General features: G+C 39.0%; 1 protein-coding gene across 1 annotated transcript; it reads left to right on the top strand.

Moving 5' to 3' along the window:
* The first annotated feature begins 6,082 nt into the window (after positions 1-6,082).
* LOC126381072 (uncharacterized protein K02A2.6-like) lies at positions 6,083-7,237 on the top strand. The gene has a single exon (XM_050030614.1). The coding sequence runs from the start codon at positions 6,083-6,085 to the stop codon at positions 7,235-7,237; it is 1,155 nt and encodes a 384-aa protein (XP_049886571.1).
* The last annotated feature ends 9,525 nt before the right edge of the window (positions 7,238-16,762 follow it).

Raw genomic sequence — 16,762 nt, 5'->3', positions numbered from 1 at the left:
TTAGAATCTTGTAGATTAAAGTTTTATGACGGATCAGTAGTTCGACCGCTTGGTTACATAAAGGTGGAAGTAATCTATAAGATGCAAAGTAAACTTTAGACTTGTATGTGATAGGAAGGGGAACTACCACCCTGTTAGGTCGACAGTGGCTCTCTGAACTAAACATTGAAATACCAAGGCTAAGTTTGTATAAAATCACTTCGGAGAACATTGATAAAAATAAAATAATAAATCAATTTGTTTCCAGGCATGAGTCATTGTTTGACGGCACGCTGGGACGGTACCGCGGCTCCCCCGTGCGGCTGCACGTGCGCGAGGGAGCTCAGCCGGTGTACCACCGCGCGCGGCCGGTGCCGTATACGCTGCGGCCCCGCGTGGACGCTGAGCTGGACGCCATGCTGTGCGCCGCACTATGGAATATGTAGAACAAACGCGTATCAAAATTCATTTTTTCACTTATTGAAATAGGTCCTTCTATCAATGTAATTTAATAGTTCGAAAGTCGAAGATTCATATTCTGTAGCGTAATTCATATTATATTTGGTGAAAGTAGTTGTTTTCATGTGGTAAAGTTAAGGTTCATGAAATTGGGAAATATCAAGTTCCTCATTGACGATTTTCAAAGTCAGATAGTTTTAAAACTTAAAATGAAAGGTATATGGTATTATATATTTTTGAAAAGCTTATCTATCGGAAAATTTTAAACAAATTAAATTGATTGTTTTTAATACGAATATGTACGTAAAAAAAATTAAAGAAGAAATGGAGGAAAAAAAAGGTTTTCTTCAACTTCGTCGAAGCTTTTAACATTTACCGGCGCTTTACCGGTGCTTTGAATTTAATGTTAATTGATAGTTTAGTTACTTATCAACAACATACTGGGTGTTAGTGACATCGTAACGAATACTGAGAGGGATGATTCAGACCATGATTCTGAGTTAATATCTAGTGGAATTTTCCGTCGCAAAATTCATGAAATTTTGAGTTTTGTTTTTAATTATTTTCAATTCCATATTGTGCTTTTAGCTGCATAGAACCCAAATTTCAATAAAAAAAACAATAATGACACATTATCGAAAATGTTCGATGTAATGGAGACAACAGCTGCTCGAACGGGTCAACGGCCACACGCACCGCGCGCCGCGCGCCCCGCTCCGCACGCCCCCGCTCCGCGCGCCCCGCGCCGCACGCCGGCGGCGGCGCGGGCGGTGGCGCGGCCTACAAAGTAGGCACTACGAACCGATCCTATTTCTTTCTCTGTCTATCGTAAATTATAAATTTATTTTATTCTTATTCTTAAATGGACGGATAATCAACAGGCATAAAAATTATGGAATACACGTCAATTTTAAGCAGAAATCTAAAACAACCGACAGAATTAAGTTGACAGCACACGTCAAACGGTTTGCATACCAGCGAGATACCTTTTTGGTTCGACCGGGTTATTCATTCATTTACTCATAGGAATCGGGGCCATTATCTACCTAAAACAGTTGAAACAGTAAATAATTGTATTCTTTGTTGTCATTAGAATAACTAACAACCAACTAACACAACCACCACAGATTACATAATTAGTTACCTACTATGTCAACCATCCACCAACTTAGTATGTAAGTACCTACGCAAAACCTCGCTACACAAAATCGAGCGAGATCGCGTCTAGAATTGGGCGGACACTCCGCCAGAGTGTTGCCTATCGATATTCTATCGATACCTAGTTAAAAAAAAACCAATAGTAGGTACCTATCGATAGATCTTTTAGATCAATACCCATTATTGTTACAAAGCAAGACCTATCGGTACTATCGCTAGTATCGATCTAAAATGTACTATCACTACTTTCGATAGTTTAGAAAATTTTCAAGTTCAACAATTGATAATCTACCTATCGATAGTTCGGCAACTCCGCCGCGTAGGCAATTTCGGCATGTTCAAAGAAAAAAATTGTCCGAGAGGAGTGATCTTATTTTTCTTGTTACATGTTGGTACCGAGGTACTAAGTACATACTAAGTTATTCGTGTTTTAAATCTCATTGTTAAATCATCAGTAAAGAACTAATTAAACCTATCCTGTTCTGTGTACAATATTCATGTAACGGCTACGTGCTTACATAAGTACCTAGTAGACGGGAGCAACGACTTAACGTACCTTCCGAAGCACGGATCATTTTACTTTCGGACAATCAGGTGATCAGCCTGTAACGTCCCAACCAAAGGCCTTATAAACAGATTTTGTGATATGTCCCCACCGGAATACGAACCCGGACCCTCCGCATCCCATCGCTCAACCACTGGACCACATAGGCCAAGAAGGTTCTAAGACATAATTAAAGGATCCTGGGACGCAAGACCTCCGAGTTAGGGCTTGTTTGATCTGTCTTGATGGATACTCGGACGTGAATAGCCTCACGGATCAAGGGCAACGCGCGCCAATAAAGTAGGCATTACGAACAGATACTAGGTATTTCTTTGAGTTGATAGGTATCAAGTGAAGTTTCCTGTCGCAAAATTCATAAAAAAATTAGATTTTTTTCAGTCCCATATTGTGTTTTAAGCTGCATAGAACGCACACTTAAAATAAAAAAAATAAAAAATACTAATTATTAAATTTTATCAATGTCATCAATAATAATAATAATAACGTATCTACAACTTCAGCTATGCGCAGGTGAATAGCCGGCGCACGGGTCAAGGGCAACGCTCGCCAATAAAGTAGGCATACGAACAGATACTATTTCTTTCTCTGTCACTTGCACCATAAACATACTTCTCTCTCTCTGTCTAGACGTCGGCTCGACTCGGCCGCGGCCGGCGCGTCGTCGGCGCGCCTTTGATGCTTTGCGCTAACGCCGCCCGCGCGCTTCCGCTCAGTCGAATACTAAGCTTGACCCGAATCGCGTGATGTTTTTCGAGGATATTTTTTTCGTGTTTGTGAGTGTTTTGTGTTTGTTTATTCTGTAAATGAGTAGTGTCGACTATGATGATAGATCATAGACCATTTACTGCACAAAAGTATGGAAGATTGTTGATGTTTATTAAAGAGCAAGGTGTTGTGTTTGTGAGTGCGTGTGATACCTACCTACCGCGGAAACGCGATGTTGCATACCTACGTGACGTGACATGTTCTAGGGTACCTACCTAGGTACTTCATCCGAAGGAATAACAATTAAGGTAAGGCAAGAGTAGGGTTTTTATTGTTAATAAGTTAGGAACGTTTTAATAACTGGTAGGTAGGTGAAAGGTACCGTGCGTGAAAAATCGTGGCAGTAGGTGTTCTACTTCAACAAACTCAACATTTTTAAAACGTTGCACCACTAAGCATCTAAATACAAGAGAATGAAAACTCCTACCTAGATACAACATCGTATCACGCACGCACTCGTAACGTAGCCGTGCGTAGGTTTAACGTTTGTGTGCCGCGTTGTTCGCCTTACATTGCGGCACAGTAAAAATTCAAAATCTTAATTAAACATTTGCGACAAGAAAAACATCCACCATCGTTTTTAGTACAATCAAATAGGCGTTCCATTTTTTTTTTTCGTTACGATGTCCCTAACACCCTGTATATAAAAATTAGCTGCGATTTTTTGCGAACTTTGGAGATATGAGATAAAATCGAATCCTAGTCAGGGAACGGAAATTGCTATCAATTGCGGTTTCGTGGTTGACTTGATTTAACAATACTTATTGATTATTTTATATTGTTAAGTTTTTATCATTTTGGTGTCATTTTCCGTGAGAAAATAGATATCTGAATTAATGCACACATTCTGAAACAATATATAAAGGGAGGTAACAAAATATGTTTCCATTACAATTTCAGTGGTATTTTCGTATAGTACGGCTATTTTACTCTTCAAAATGTCTACTTTTAACTGTAGTAAACGTGAATTAATAGAATCTTATATAGAAGGCGGTAAAACGACTGCGGCACTTTCGACATATTTGGAGGAAAAACAAGTATCAGAAGACAATATATGTTTTATAATTGGTATAAATTCAACAGACTATCATCCCTGCGTTTAATAGACGCTGGAAAGAAGCAACACGCAATAATAATATATTTTTAAAAAATAACACAAATTGGCTGGATTCTGAAAAGCTTTTCGTTTTGAATCACTTTGATAACGCAAAAAATAATCAAAATGCTTACAGATGAAGAAGCAATGAACCTAACAAGAAACCCTATTACATAGCTAGTTAAATTAATAATATTAAGAAAATTTTGATTCATTCCTATGTTTAGCATAATGTATAGCTATAGGTACTGTACCATTTTTTATTTTATTTTATCATTAATATGATAAGTTATGTTAATTGAGTAATTAGTGTTAAGAAATACAGGTAAGATAATATAACTAAAAATATAAATTTCAATAAATATATAGCATTTTAAACGATTGTGAGTTTTCTTTATTTAATAAAAAAAATTACGCGTAATTTCAATTCACCAAACGTTACTTATATGAATTTTATATATTCCTTTATATTAGTGCAAAATTACATCGCTCTATCTTTAAATTGACGGAGCTACAGATTTTTGATCCGAAACATACCCAAATATTCCACAGTGCGCCGGCGTCGTGGAGCTGTGGATCACTCCGACTGGGCCACTCCTCTGGTGATAGCAAGTAAAGCGGATGGCGGTATACGTATATGTGCGGATTACAAGGTGACCCTTAATCGCGTTTTATTAGTCGATAGGTACCCGGTCCCCAAAATGGAGGATTTATTCAGTAATCTGAGTGGAAATAGATATTTTACGAAATTAGATCTATCGCAAGCGTATAACCAGTTGGTACCTGATGAGTCCTCTAGGGCTTATACTGTGATTAACACGCATCGAGGTTTATTTAAATATAACCGTCTTGTCTACGGGCTGGCCTCCAGCCCAGGTATCTTCCGAAAGTTTATGGAAACCCTGTTGAAGGAAATACCTGATGTAGTCATTTTTTTGATAATATTTTGATTAAAAGTAAAGATATTCAAAGTCATTTGAAGACTGTGGAACGAGTTTAAACATATTAGAAAGTAACGGTATGAAGATTAAAAAGAATAAATGTGAGTTTTTATCGGAACAAGTACAGTACTTAGGTTTTATTGTAGATAGGAATGGCGTACGGGTTAACCCGGATAAAGTTAAACCTATTGTCGAAATGTCTCCACCACGCAGTGCGTCCGAATTAAAATCATTTCTAGGTATGGTAAACTTTTACGGGAAATTTGTAAGAAACTTATCGTCCTATCTAGGGCCACTTTATAACTTGCTTAAAAAGGGCATGCAGTATACTTGGGAGAAAGTTCATAATGATTGCTTTATACGGGTGAAAGATGTATTATGTAGTGCGAACGTGTTGGTCCACTATGACGGGTCGCGACCGGTGATAGTGACATGCGACGCGAGCGCACGCGGGCTGGGCGCGGTGCTGGCGCAGCCCGGCGCGGACGCTGCCGGTGGCGAGAAAGTGGTGGCATATGCCTCGCGAGCGTTGACTACGGCCGAAAAGAATTACAGTCAAATTCACAAAGAAGCATTAGTGATTATATTTGCAGTTGATAAGTTTCACCAGTACTTGTATGGTAGACAATTTATACTCCGCACTGATCATAAACCCTTAGTGACTATTTTCGGACCTAATACGGGAATTCCATCCACGGCCGCGAGTCGTCTTCAGAGATGGGCCATTAAACTTTCAGCATATGATTTCAAATCGAATACGTGTGCACTGACAAAAATACAGCGGACGCCCTGTCGCATATGATTAGAACCCACAAGGAGGAGGCTATCGCCGCCGAGGAGGCATTGCCTGAACAAACATACTTACATTTTGCGACTGAAGCTCTCTTATTAGATTCTAAAATATTAAAAAAATAAACAGCTTCTGATCCGATATTGAGTAGGGTAACAAGTTATATAATGGATGGTTGGCCTACGGATGTAGACATTAGGGAATTAAAACCTTACTTCAATAGGAAGGAAGAATTATATTGCGAGTTAGGTTGTATCTTATGGGGGCACCGAGTCGTCGTTCCGCCGTCTTGTAGGGCTAAAGTAATCGGGGAGTTACATGAGTCCCATATGGGGATCGTGAAAACAAAGGCGTTGGCCAGGAGCTACGTGTGGTGGCCGGGAGTGGACGAGGCGCTGGAGGCGGCGTGCCGCGCGTGTGCCGTGTGCGCCAGCGTGGCCACCGCGCCGCCTGCGCATGCGCCCTGTCCGTGGCCCTGGCCTGACCGCCCTTGGTCAAGGTTACATGTTGACTTCTTAGGTCCAATCTCAGGCATGACATATTTAATCGTGGTGGACGCTTGTTCAAAATGGATTGAGGCCATTCAAATGAAAGGTACTACAGCGGGGGCGGTGACAGCGGAGCTGCGGAAGATGTGGGCTAGGTTCGGATTGCCTAAACAAATTGTTAGTGATAACGGACCACCCTTTGCAAGTACTGAATTTGAAACTTTCTTAAAAAAAAATGGCGTAGATCATATTTTCTCCGCGCCTTACCACCCAGCGTCAAATGGTGCGGCGGAAAACGCAGTCAAAATTTGTAAACGCACAATTAAAAAAGCTCTTAAACAAAAACTTTATGTTGAAACGGCTTTAAGTAGGTTTTTGATAGCATATAGGAATACTGAACATTACACAACGGGGGACAGCCCGGCTAGAATATTACTAGGAAGAAGTCTTAGAATGCGTTTAGATAAATTGAAGCCTGATAGATCCAGTCGGGCGAGGGAAATTCAGCGGCGGAGGAGTGAGGCAGACGCGGGGGACGACAGTCGCAGGCACCGCCAGCTCGCGGCGGGCGAGAGTGTGTGGTGCCGCGACTACCGCTCCGCGGACAAGTGGCTCTCGGGTAAGGTCATAGACAAATTAGGGAATACTGATTACTCCGTCAAATGCGATAATGGACTCGAGGTACATAGGCATATCGGCCAATTAAGGCGTAGGGTGTCTGATGTAACCTTAGATATACGTACACCGCAAATACCTACCGTTCGACGATCTAGTTCGTTGATAATACCCGTTGAGGAAAAAGACGAACCGGAGGAGGGCCTGGAGGAGCTTGCAGAATTGACGACACCGGTGTCACCGGCCGCCACGCAGGCGGCATCGGCTACGACATTAAGCTCTCAAACACCACCCAGTGTGTCGGAGAACAGGACTTGTGTAAGCCGACCACGAAGAGTGGTTAGGCCTCCTGTTAGATATGGTTTTGATGATTATGCTTAAGTTACCTTCAATTGTCTGGGGTAGTTAATTGTAATTATACCTAAGTGGCATTTCATAGTTAGTCACATAATTGTTATAATTGTCATTACAAGCATAAAATTATATGTACACAATAAAAAAAACAGTTGTGATTGTATACCCAGCTTGGTCTGATTAATGTAATGTAGTTTTAAGGGTGGAGGTGTTGGTATATATTAAGAAAGCAGGTAGATGTATTTCTTTACACTTTTGTAATTAATGTCGGTACTCCAGTCTTGCAATACACATTGAGTGGTGACTACGTCTTTTATTTATCGTTTTTTTTTTTTTCTTTTTTTTTTGTAACTATTGTTGATTGATCCACAGTCCACTGAAGTGCCTACGATGAAGGGAACAACATGGACAGTTCTACTCAGAATTACTCCAACCCATGCGATGTTCATCCACGCGACAACCCACCTGATCTGAGTGGAACTTAACTGAAGCAAGAGAGTGATGCCTAATTCCATCTGCCAACTAGCACCACTTCTCTCCCGTGCACCAGTCGCACCCACACCGACGTGTTCATCTTGCCAGTTTTCCTCACACCCGTCCACTTGTCTCTTGAAGATTGGCGTCCACAACACCAACGGTTGGTTAGGTCATGCAAGCATTGTTACAATTGATAAAAACACATATTTTTTATACCCACGACGGAACGGAGCAGGTATATGCGTTTAGGGTGAGAGATGTTTGTGTGTGCGTTTGTGCAAAGAAATGTTATTAATTATCTTCTAAACTAATAATCCGATTTTGATGCGGTTTTCAATAACGGGTTTGTGTTTGATGAGTTCATGTTATTAGACAAGTGTCATGTCTGTAACTCACTAGGGGGCGCCACAATATTAGTGTTTAGAATAAATATTATCCGAAACGCCTCTTCAATTTATAATAGCAATTTATTTGCAATAGTTTTTATTAGTTAATTGTTTTTGACAGGCGTTTTTTTTTTCGGTTCCATTGATTACACGTAATTACGTCGAACACGGTGCTGTTTCATTGCTACCTAAATCCCTTAAAAATCAGTAAAAAGGCATTGATATGCCTTTTTGCCTGATGGCATATTCATGGTCCTTCGAGCCACATTTCGGAGAAGATCCCAGATCACAATCAATAAATTGTAGATAAATTAATACGAAGTGATTGGCGAAGATTAAAGAGAAGATTAAAGAAAAATCAAGATCGACTATAAGTGGCACGTGGATTGTGTGGTCAAGTGAATCAAATTCATCCAATTAATCCTCATTTAATTCATAAAGTTGAACCCATCACTCAATAATCAGGTAGTATTAAGTAAACAGCCTCCGTGGTCTAGTGGTTAGAGCGTTAGGCTCACGATCTGGTGTTCCGGGTTCGATTCCCGATGGGGACATTGTCGAAATCACTTTGTGAGACTGTCCTCTTTGTTTGGTAAGGACTTTTCAGGCTTGAATCACCTGATTGTCCGAAAAAGTAAGATGATTCTGTGCTTCGGAGGGTACGTTAAGCCGTTGGTCCCGGCTATTAGCCGTAAAAACACCTCCACCAACCCGCAGTGGAGCAGCGTGATGGAGTATGCTCCATACCCCCTCCGGTTGATTGAGGGGAGGCCTGTGCCCAGCAGTGGGACGTATATAGGCAGTTTATGTATGTTATGTATTAAGTAAAGCAAAGTGTTGTTAATTACGGTTAGTATAATTTTAATTACATTTATTACCCACGACGGAACGGAGCAGGTATATGCGTTTAGGGTGAGAGATGTTTGTGTGTGCGTTTGTGCAAAGTAATGTTACCACCTATCTTTTAAACTAATGATCCGATTTTGAGGCGGTTTTCAATAGCGGGTTTGTGTTTGATGAATTCATGTTCTTAGACAGGTGTCATGGCTGTAACTCACTAGGGGCGCCACAATATTAGTGCAAAACAATGTTGCAATATAATCAAAACGAAATGTCCGATTACAATTCTGTTTTCGGCAATGTGTACGTGGTAGCTTATTGCATGTTCCCAAATAATAAAAATTACGTCTTTAACTCACTAGAGGGTGCTACAATATTAGTGAAAAATAGTATTGCAATAATATTAAAACGAATTGTCCGATTTCAATGCGGTTTTAAGCAATGGGTTCGTAGTTGAATGGTGCATGGTCTAAGATAAGTCTTATGATATTAACTCACTAGGAGGCGCTGCTATATTAGTGTGAAACGTTTATATTGCAGTCTCGGTGTTGTCGCCTTACCACAAGAACGTGTTCCGTGCGGTCTCGAGTGCAAACAAAATAAGTGGTTCTCAAAGTTCATCATGAGCTCTGAATTAAAAAAGTGTTTTTGCGGAGACCCGATGACGGATGGAGCGCTATGCAGCACTTGCAACCAAGAGATGCATTTCCACTGTGGCGGCATCACGGAGAAAGGCTATCGTCAACTGGGGGGTAGAAAGGCTACATGGCGTTGTCAGAAGTGCAAAATTCCAGCTTCTCCTCTTCCACCATCTCCTGAGGCAAACTACGAGACACTGCTTAAAGAAATTAAACTTTTGTCGGACAAACTTGCTCCATTATCTATATTAATAGATGATGTTAAACAGCTCAAGAATGATTTTGCTAACTTAAAGGCTGCTGTTACATCGGCTAACAATGCTGTGGATAGTTTCGCGACTCGCTTAGAGAGGGTGGAGTCTAGAGTCGTTCAGTTGGAATCGATGCAGTCTGCAATAGATAAACTGGTTGTGGTGCAGGATGAGAAGGAGCAATGGGATAGATTAAATAATATCGAACTTAAAGGAGTGCCTCAGACGAAAGGTGAAAATTTGATCGATATTGTTTGCAAAGTGGGAAGAGAAGTCCAATACCCGATATCCAAAAATTTAATCAACTTTGTTACGCGCGTCCAGACCAAAGACCCTAATCATACTAAGCCTATCATAGTGTGTTTTAACAATAGGTACGTAAAAGAAGACTTTATAGCTGCCGCTAGGCTGACTATGAAGAATAAATCAATTATGCCTACCAACTTGGGATTGGAAGGGTTTCAGAGGATCTTTGTCAACGACCATCTAACTGTCAAAAACAAGGCTCTCCTATCTAAGACCAAGAAGATGGCTGATGAACACAGTTTCAAGTATGTTTGGGTGAAGACTTCGAAGATTTTTGTGCGAAGAGACGACGAATCAGCAATACTGCATATAAAGACGGAGAAAGACCTATCAAAGTTATTGCCTGTCTAACCTTCAAACCTATTATTTCCTTGTTTTTATTATTGCTTTTGTTTATGATAAGTCTAAGCGCTATGTTAAGTTTGAATGCAGGTGTGCAATCTTTGGGAAACACTGAGTGTGGCTTCTACTGTGTAGGTTGTTGGGTCGAAGTGGGTATAAAATTGATATTTTACTGCAATATGGATGATTACAATTACCGTATATTGAACGCTATTGCCTTCTATGAATATGCATTGTCGCTTGACGCTAATCGTGCGGGCCTTTTGTTAGCTCGTTACCGGACGACCGGTTCACTTATGCCTACTCTGCTATTCAATATCGCAACTGGTTTATTACTTACTAACTACTTCGTAGTTGAAGTTTTATTTATGTCTACGTCGCTTCATATTACTTGTAATGTGTACTACTACTTATTTTATATTTTTATTGCTATATATAAAAATGCCGGGGCTTAATTTTTACTATCAAAATGTACGTGGCCTGCGTACCAAGACTAGTCAGTTTTTGAGAAATGTTTACTTGAATTCTTATGATGTAATAGCATTGTCCGAGACTTGGTTATTAGATAGCATTCACAGTTCGGAGTTATTTGACTCGAGATACCTCGTCTACCGGCGGGATCGTGATTATGAGCGCACTCAGCAGGAGAAGGGTGGAGGTGTATTGTTGGCTGTACGGCGGGACTTGACAGTTATGGAAAGACCGGATTGGAGTAGTTCTGCTGAGGATTTGTGGCTGTCATTAGCAGTTACAAATAAAAGGCCTAAGGTCATCTATAAAATTCATGTGTGCATAGTATACATATGCGATGAGAACTTAGGTAATTCTATTAGTCAACAGTTAAATAACTTTGCCAATAAATTAAGTGATATTATCATGGCTAACCCCTGTGATAAATTTATTGTGCTGGGTGATTTTAATTTACAGAATCATGTAACTTGGACTCCTACTAATTTAGAGCGTGAGCTTCGTCCTGTTATAAATAATCATTGTGAATCAGTCACTAATCTTATTGACGTCTTAAACTGTTGCTGTTTAAACCAGTATAATAAAGAAGTTAACCATATCGGGCGTATATTGGATTTGGCTCTTTCAAATGAGGTCATTAATGTGTGTGCATGTAACTTGCCGTTGGTGCCGGAAGATAAGCAACACAAGTCGCTATGTATTGAGGCTGATTTTGTGCAGATACATAAATTAGAGGAGCCTAAAAGACTAAAGTATATGTTCAATCGTGGGGATTATGCGAATATAATATTGGCTTTATGTGAAACCGACTGGTCTCTTTTGTTAGAATCTTGTAGCCTTGAACGTGCCGTCAGCCTATTTTATGACAGACTTTACGAAATTAGAGACAAGTTTGTTCCGAGAAAGTGCGTCAGGCCTAGTTCATACCCTCCATGGTACAGGCCAGCCCTTATAAAAATTATAAAAGAAAAAGATAAATTTCATCGTAAATATAAAATTTACAATAATCGTTCTGATTATCTTTCCTTCTCACTCTTACGACAACGCGAACTTGCTGTTGAAAAATTAGCGTTTGACACGTACATGTCTCGAATAGAGTTCGCAATTGCCAAGGACCCCAAGTCATTTTGGACGTATATTAAAAGTAAGTATAAAGATACCTCCTTTCCAAGCACTATGAAATATAATGATATATCTGCCAATACGGGTGACACTATATGCAATCTGTTTTCGGAGTATTTCAATTCTACTTTTCTGAACGGTAATGATGATAATTCGTATTGTCCACCCAGTGTTGGCACCAGTTGCAGTATTTCCTCAATTGAAATTTCTACCTCTGAGACCCTCGAACTGCTAAAAACTATCGATTTGAATAAATCCGGAGGCCCAGATTCTATTCCACCTATTTTTATTGTCACGTGTGCTAAAGAGCTGGTAGTACCGCTTACAATCCTTTTTAAGCGATCGGTCAACGAGGGTATTGTACCCGGTATTTGGAAATCCGCCTTTATCACCCCTGTTCACAAGAAAGGGAAAAAGGATGACGTTCGAAACTACAGACCAATATCCAAATTATGCATATTCGCCAAAGTGTTGGAAAGAGTAGTTTATAACCAGCTTTACACTGCGATGAGAAGTTCGTTCAGTGATGTTCAACATGGGTTTCTAAAAAGACGTTCAACAACTTCGAATCTCATACTGGCGAGTGACTTTATTTCCAGGGGAATGGATGATGGATATCAGGTGGATGTGATCTATACCGATTATAGCAAGTGTTTTGATCGTATAGATCACACAGTACTTTTAAGGAAACTTTCCCATGCAGGAATACATGGTAATCTCTATAGATGGTTCTCTTCCTATATCGAAAACCGCAACCAGGCTATTGTATTGTCAGGTTATACTTCCAATTGGATACCAGTACCATCGGGTGTCCCTCAAGGCTCCTTGTTGGGTCCCTTGCTATTTATTTTGTTTATTAACGATATTCAGTCATGCTTTCTTCATTCTAAAATATTATTATTTGCAGATGATATGAAAATATTAAAAGTTATAAAGAATATTAATGATATTACTAACCTACAAGCCGATCTGTATCGTTTTGAAAATTATTGCTCAGCAAACAAACTTGACCTAAATATACCTAAATGTTTTTACATGTCATACTCGCGGAAGAGAACAAATTTTAATCAGGGATATATTTTAAAAGATAAAAACATTACTAAGACTGAAACAATCAGAGACTTGGGAGTCATATTTGATACTCAGTTACTATTTGATAAGCAAATCGAAAGTATTACAGCAAAAGCACATAAAGCCATGGGGTTCTTAATGAGAACATCTGCCAATTTTCGGGAACTAAAGACAATAAAGATACTTTACTGTGCGTTTGTGCGAAGTCATCTCGAGTATGCTTCTCTCGTATGGAATCCGCAATACGACGTTTATAGGAATAGAATAGAGTGCATTCAGAGGAGGTTTCTGCGTTACTTAGATTTTAAATCGAGACAAAGGTCTACTGACTACTCTCATCGCTGTAGGCGCTATCATTTCTTACCCCTACACACAAGGCGAAATATCAGTGATATATGTTACCTGGTCGGGCTGGCGAATGGCTCGTACGACAGTCCTGAGCTCCTGTCTTCAATATATTTGAGGACTAACACTCTAGGCTTAAGGCAGCGTCCATTGCTTCACATACAACGATCGAGAACTAACTATAGATCTAATGCGTTTCTCATACGTGCGAGCAACTCTTTTAATGAATCATCTAACAGCATAGATTTATTCCACACTAGTATTGCATCTATTAAGCGAATTCTAACACAAGAATATTTTGAGACTCAATAAATTTACTCATGTTATAATTATACTCATAAAATAATAATGGTTAAGTTAAATTGGATTAGTAGACTAACCCACCTGCATTCGAACTGACTTAGGGTTTTGTTTTCCTTTTCCTTGTTAGCTATTATCTTTATGTATCATTCTAGCCACTTTTCTTATCTTATTTTAATTTCTCTCCTACCTTTTTATTTATTGGCGGGAACTTGTTATTAGCATTGTTTCATGTATATTTAGTTCATTTAATGTATAATTAGTCTGTAAGTTCTCCAAATTATATAAAAATAAAAAAAAAAAAAAAAAAAAAAAATAAAAAAAAAAAAAAAAATTACCCACGACGGAACGGAGCAGGTATATGCGTTTAGGGTGAGAGATGTTTGTGTGTGCGTTTGTGCAAAGTAATGTTACCACCTATCTTTTAAACTAATGATCCGATTTTGAGGCGGTTTTCAATAGCGGGTTTGTGTTTGATGAATTCATGTTCTTAGACAGGTGTCATGGCTGTAACTCACTAGGGGCGCCACAATATTAGTGCAAAACAATGTTGCAATATAATCAAAACGAAATGTCCGATTACAATTCTGTTTTCGGCAATGTGTACGTAATAGCTTATTGCATGTTCCCAAATAATAAAAATTACGTCTTTAACTCACTAGAGGGTGCTACAATATTAGTGAAAAATAGTATTGCAATAATATTAAAACGAATTGTCCGATTTCAATGCGGTTTTCAGCAATGGGTTCGTAGTTGAATGGTGCATGGTCTAAGATAAGTCTTATGATATTAACTCACTAGGAGGCGCTGCTATATTAGTGTGAAACGTTTATATTGCAATATTATTAAAATTAAAACGTATTGTCTGATTTCAATGCGGATTTCAGGAATGAGTTCGTGGGTGATTGGTGCATGTTCTCAGATGAGTGTTATAGAGGTAACTTTAAACAGAAAGCAACTGTATAATTACCCACGACGGAACGGAGCAGGTATATGCGTTTAGGGTGAGAGATGTTTGTGTGTGCGTTTGTGCAAAGAAATGTTATTAATTATCTTCTAAACTAATAATCCGATTTTGATGCGGTTTTCAATAACGGGTTTGTGTTTGATGAGTTCATGTTATTAGACAAGTGTCATGTCTGTAACTCACTAGGGGGCGCCACAATATTAGTGTTTAGAATAAATATTATCCGAAACGCCTCTTCAATTTATAATAGCAATTTATTTGCAATAGTTTTTATTAGTTAATTGTTTTTGACAGGCGTTTTTTTTTTCGGTTCCATTGATTACACGTAATTACGTCGAACACGGTGCTGTTTCATTGCTACCTAAATCCCTTAAAAATCAGTAAAAAGGCATTGATATGCCTTTTTGCCTGATGGCATATTCATGGTCCTTCGAGCCAGATTTCAGAGAAGATCCCAGATCACAATCAATAAATTGTAGATAAATTAATACGAAGTGATTGGCGAAGATTAAAGAGAAGATTAAAGAAAAATCAAGATCGACTATAAGTGGCACGTGGATTGTGTGGTCAAGTGAATCAAATTCATCCAATTAATCCTCATTTAATTCATAAAGTTGAACCCATCACTCAATAATCAGGTAGTATTAAGTAAACAGCCTCCGTGGTCTAGTGGTTAGAGCGTTAGGCTCACGATCTGGTGTTCCGGGTTCGATTCCCGATGGGGACATTGTCGAAATCACTTTGTGAGACTGTCCTCTTTGTTTGGTAAGGACTTTTCAGGCTTGAATCACCTGATTGTCCGAAAAAGTAAGATGATTCTGTGCTTCGGAGGGTACGTTAAGCCGTTGGTCCCGGCTATTAGCCGTAAAAACACCTCCACCAACCCGCAGTGGAGCAGCGTGATGGAGTATGCTCCATACCCCCTCCGGTTGATTGAGGGGAGGCCTGTGCCCAGCAGTGGGACGTATATAGGCAGTTTATGTATGTTATGTATTAAGTAAAGCAAAGTGTTGTTAATTACGGTTAGTATAATTTTAATTACATTTATTACCCACGACGGAACGGAGCAGGTATATGCGTTTAGGGTGAGAGATGTTTGTGTGTGCGTTTGTGCAAAGTAATGTTACCACCTATCTTTTAAACTAATGATCCGATTTTGAGGCGGTTTTCAATAGCGGGTTTGTGTTTGATGAATTCATGTTCTTAGACAGGTGTCATGGCTGTAACTCACTAGGGGCGCCACAATATTAGTGCAAAACAATGTTGCAATATAATCAAAACGAAATGTCCGATTACAATTCTGTTTTCGGCAATGTGTACGTGGTAGCTTATTGCATGTTCCCAAATAATAAAAATTACGTCTTTAACTCACTAGAGGGTGCTACAATATTAGTGAAAAATAGTATTGCAATAATATTAAAACGAATTGTCCGATTTCAATGCGGTTTTCAGCAATGGGTTCGTAGTTGAATGGTGCATGGTCTAAGATAAGTCTTATGATATTAACTCACTAGGAGGCGCTGCTATATTAGTGTGAAACGTTTATATTGCAATATTATTAAAATTAAAACGTATTGTCTGATTTCAATGCGGATTTCAGGAATGAGTTCGTGGGTGATTGGTGCATGTTCTCAGATGAGTGTTATAGAGGTAACTTTAAACAGAAAGCAACTGTATAATATAATATAATAAGGGACTTAATATTATGTGGTAGGATGAATCACACTTATTGTTTTGCGAGATCTTACCTACACATTATATAGATTATGATTCGTATATGCTCTCTAAAATGTCTGAAATAAAATTAAGCAAAATTAAAAATTTTGAAAAAACCCACGACGGTAAAAATCTCATCGAAAAAGAATAAAATAACTCAAAACCCCCGACTTAACCCAATTATTATGTAACGAAATATTATATTAGACTTAAAAATACTTTCTAAAAAGAGTTGATATCTCGAGACATCGGTAATAGATATACTTAAGTACCTAAACAATGAATATGGATGTTTACAGTTTTTTCCTAACGTGTCTGTTTCT

This window comes from Pectinophora gossypiella, unplaced genomic scaffold (assembly GCF_024362695.1).
Source record: "Pectinophora gossypiella unplaced genomic scaffold, ilPecGoss1.1 Pgos_34, whole genome shotgun sequence".
In the NCBI taxonomy this organism is placed as follows: Eukaryota; Metazoa; Arthropoda; class Insecta; order Lepidoptera; family Gelechiidae; genus Pectinophora; species Pectinophora gossypiella.
This window is presented reverse-complemented; position numbering and strand designations above follow the sequence as displayed.

Bases quoted from the DNA above. Each gene is read 5' to 3' on its own strand.
- LOC126381072 (XM_050030614.1), top strand. From the start codon at position 6,083: ATGGGGATCGTGAAAACAAAGGCGTTGGCCAGGAGCTACGTGTGGTGG.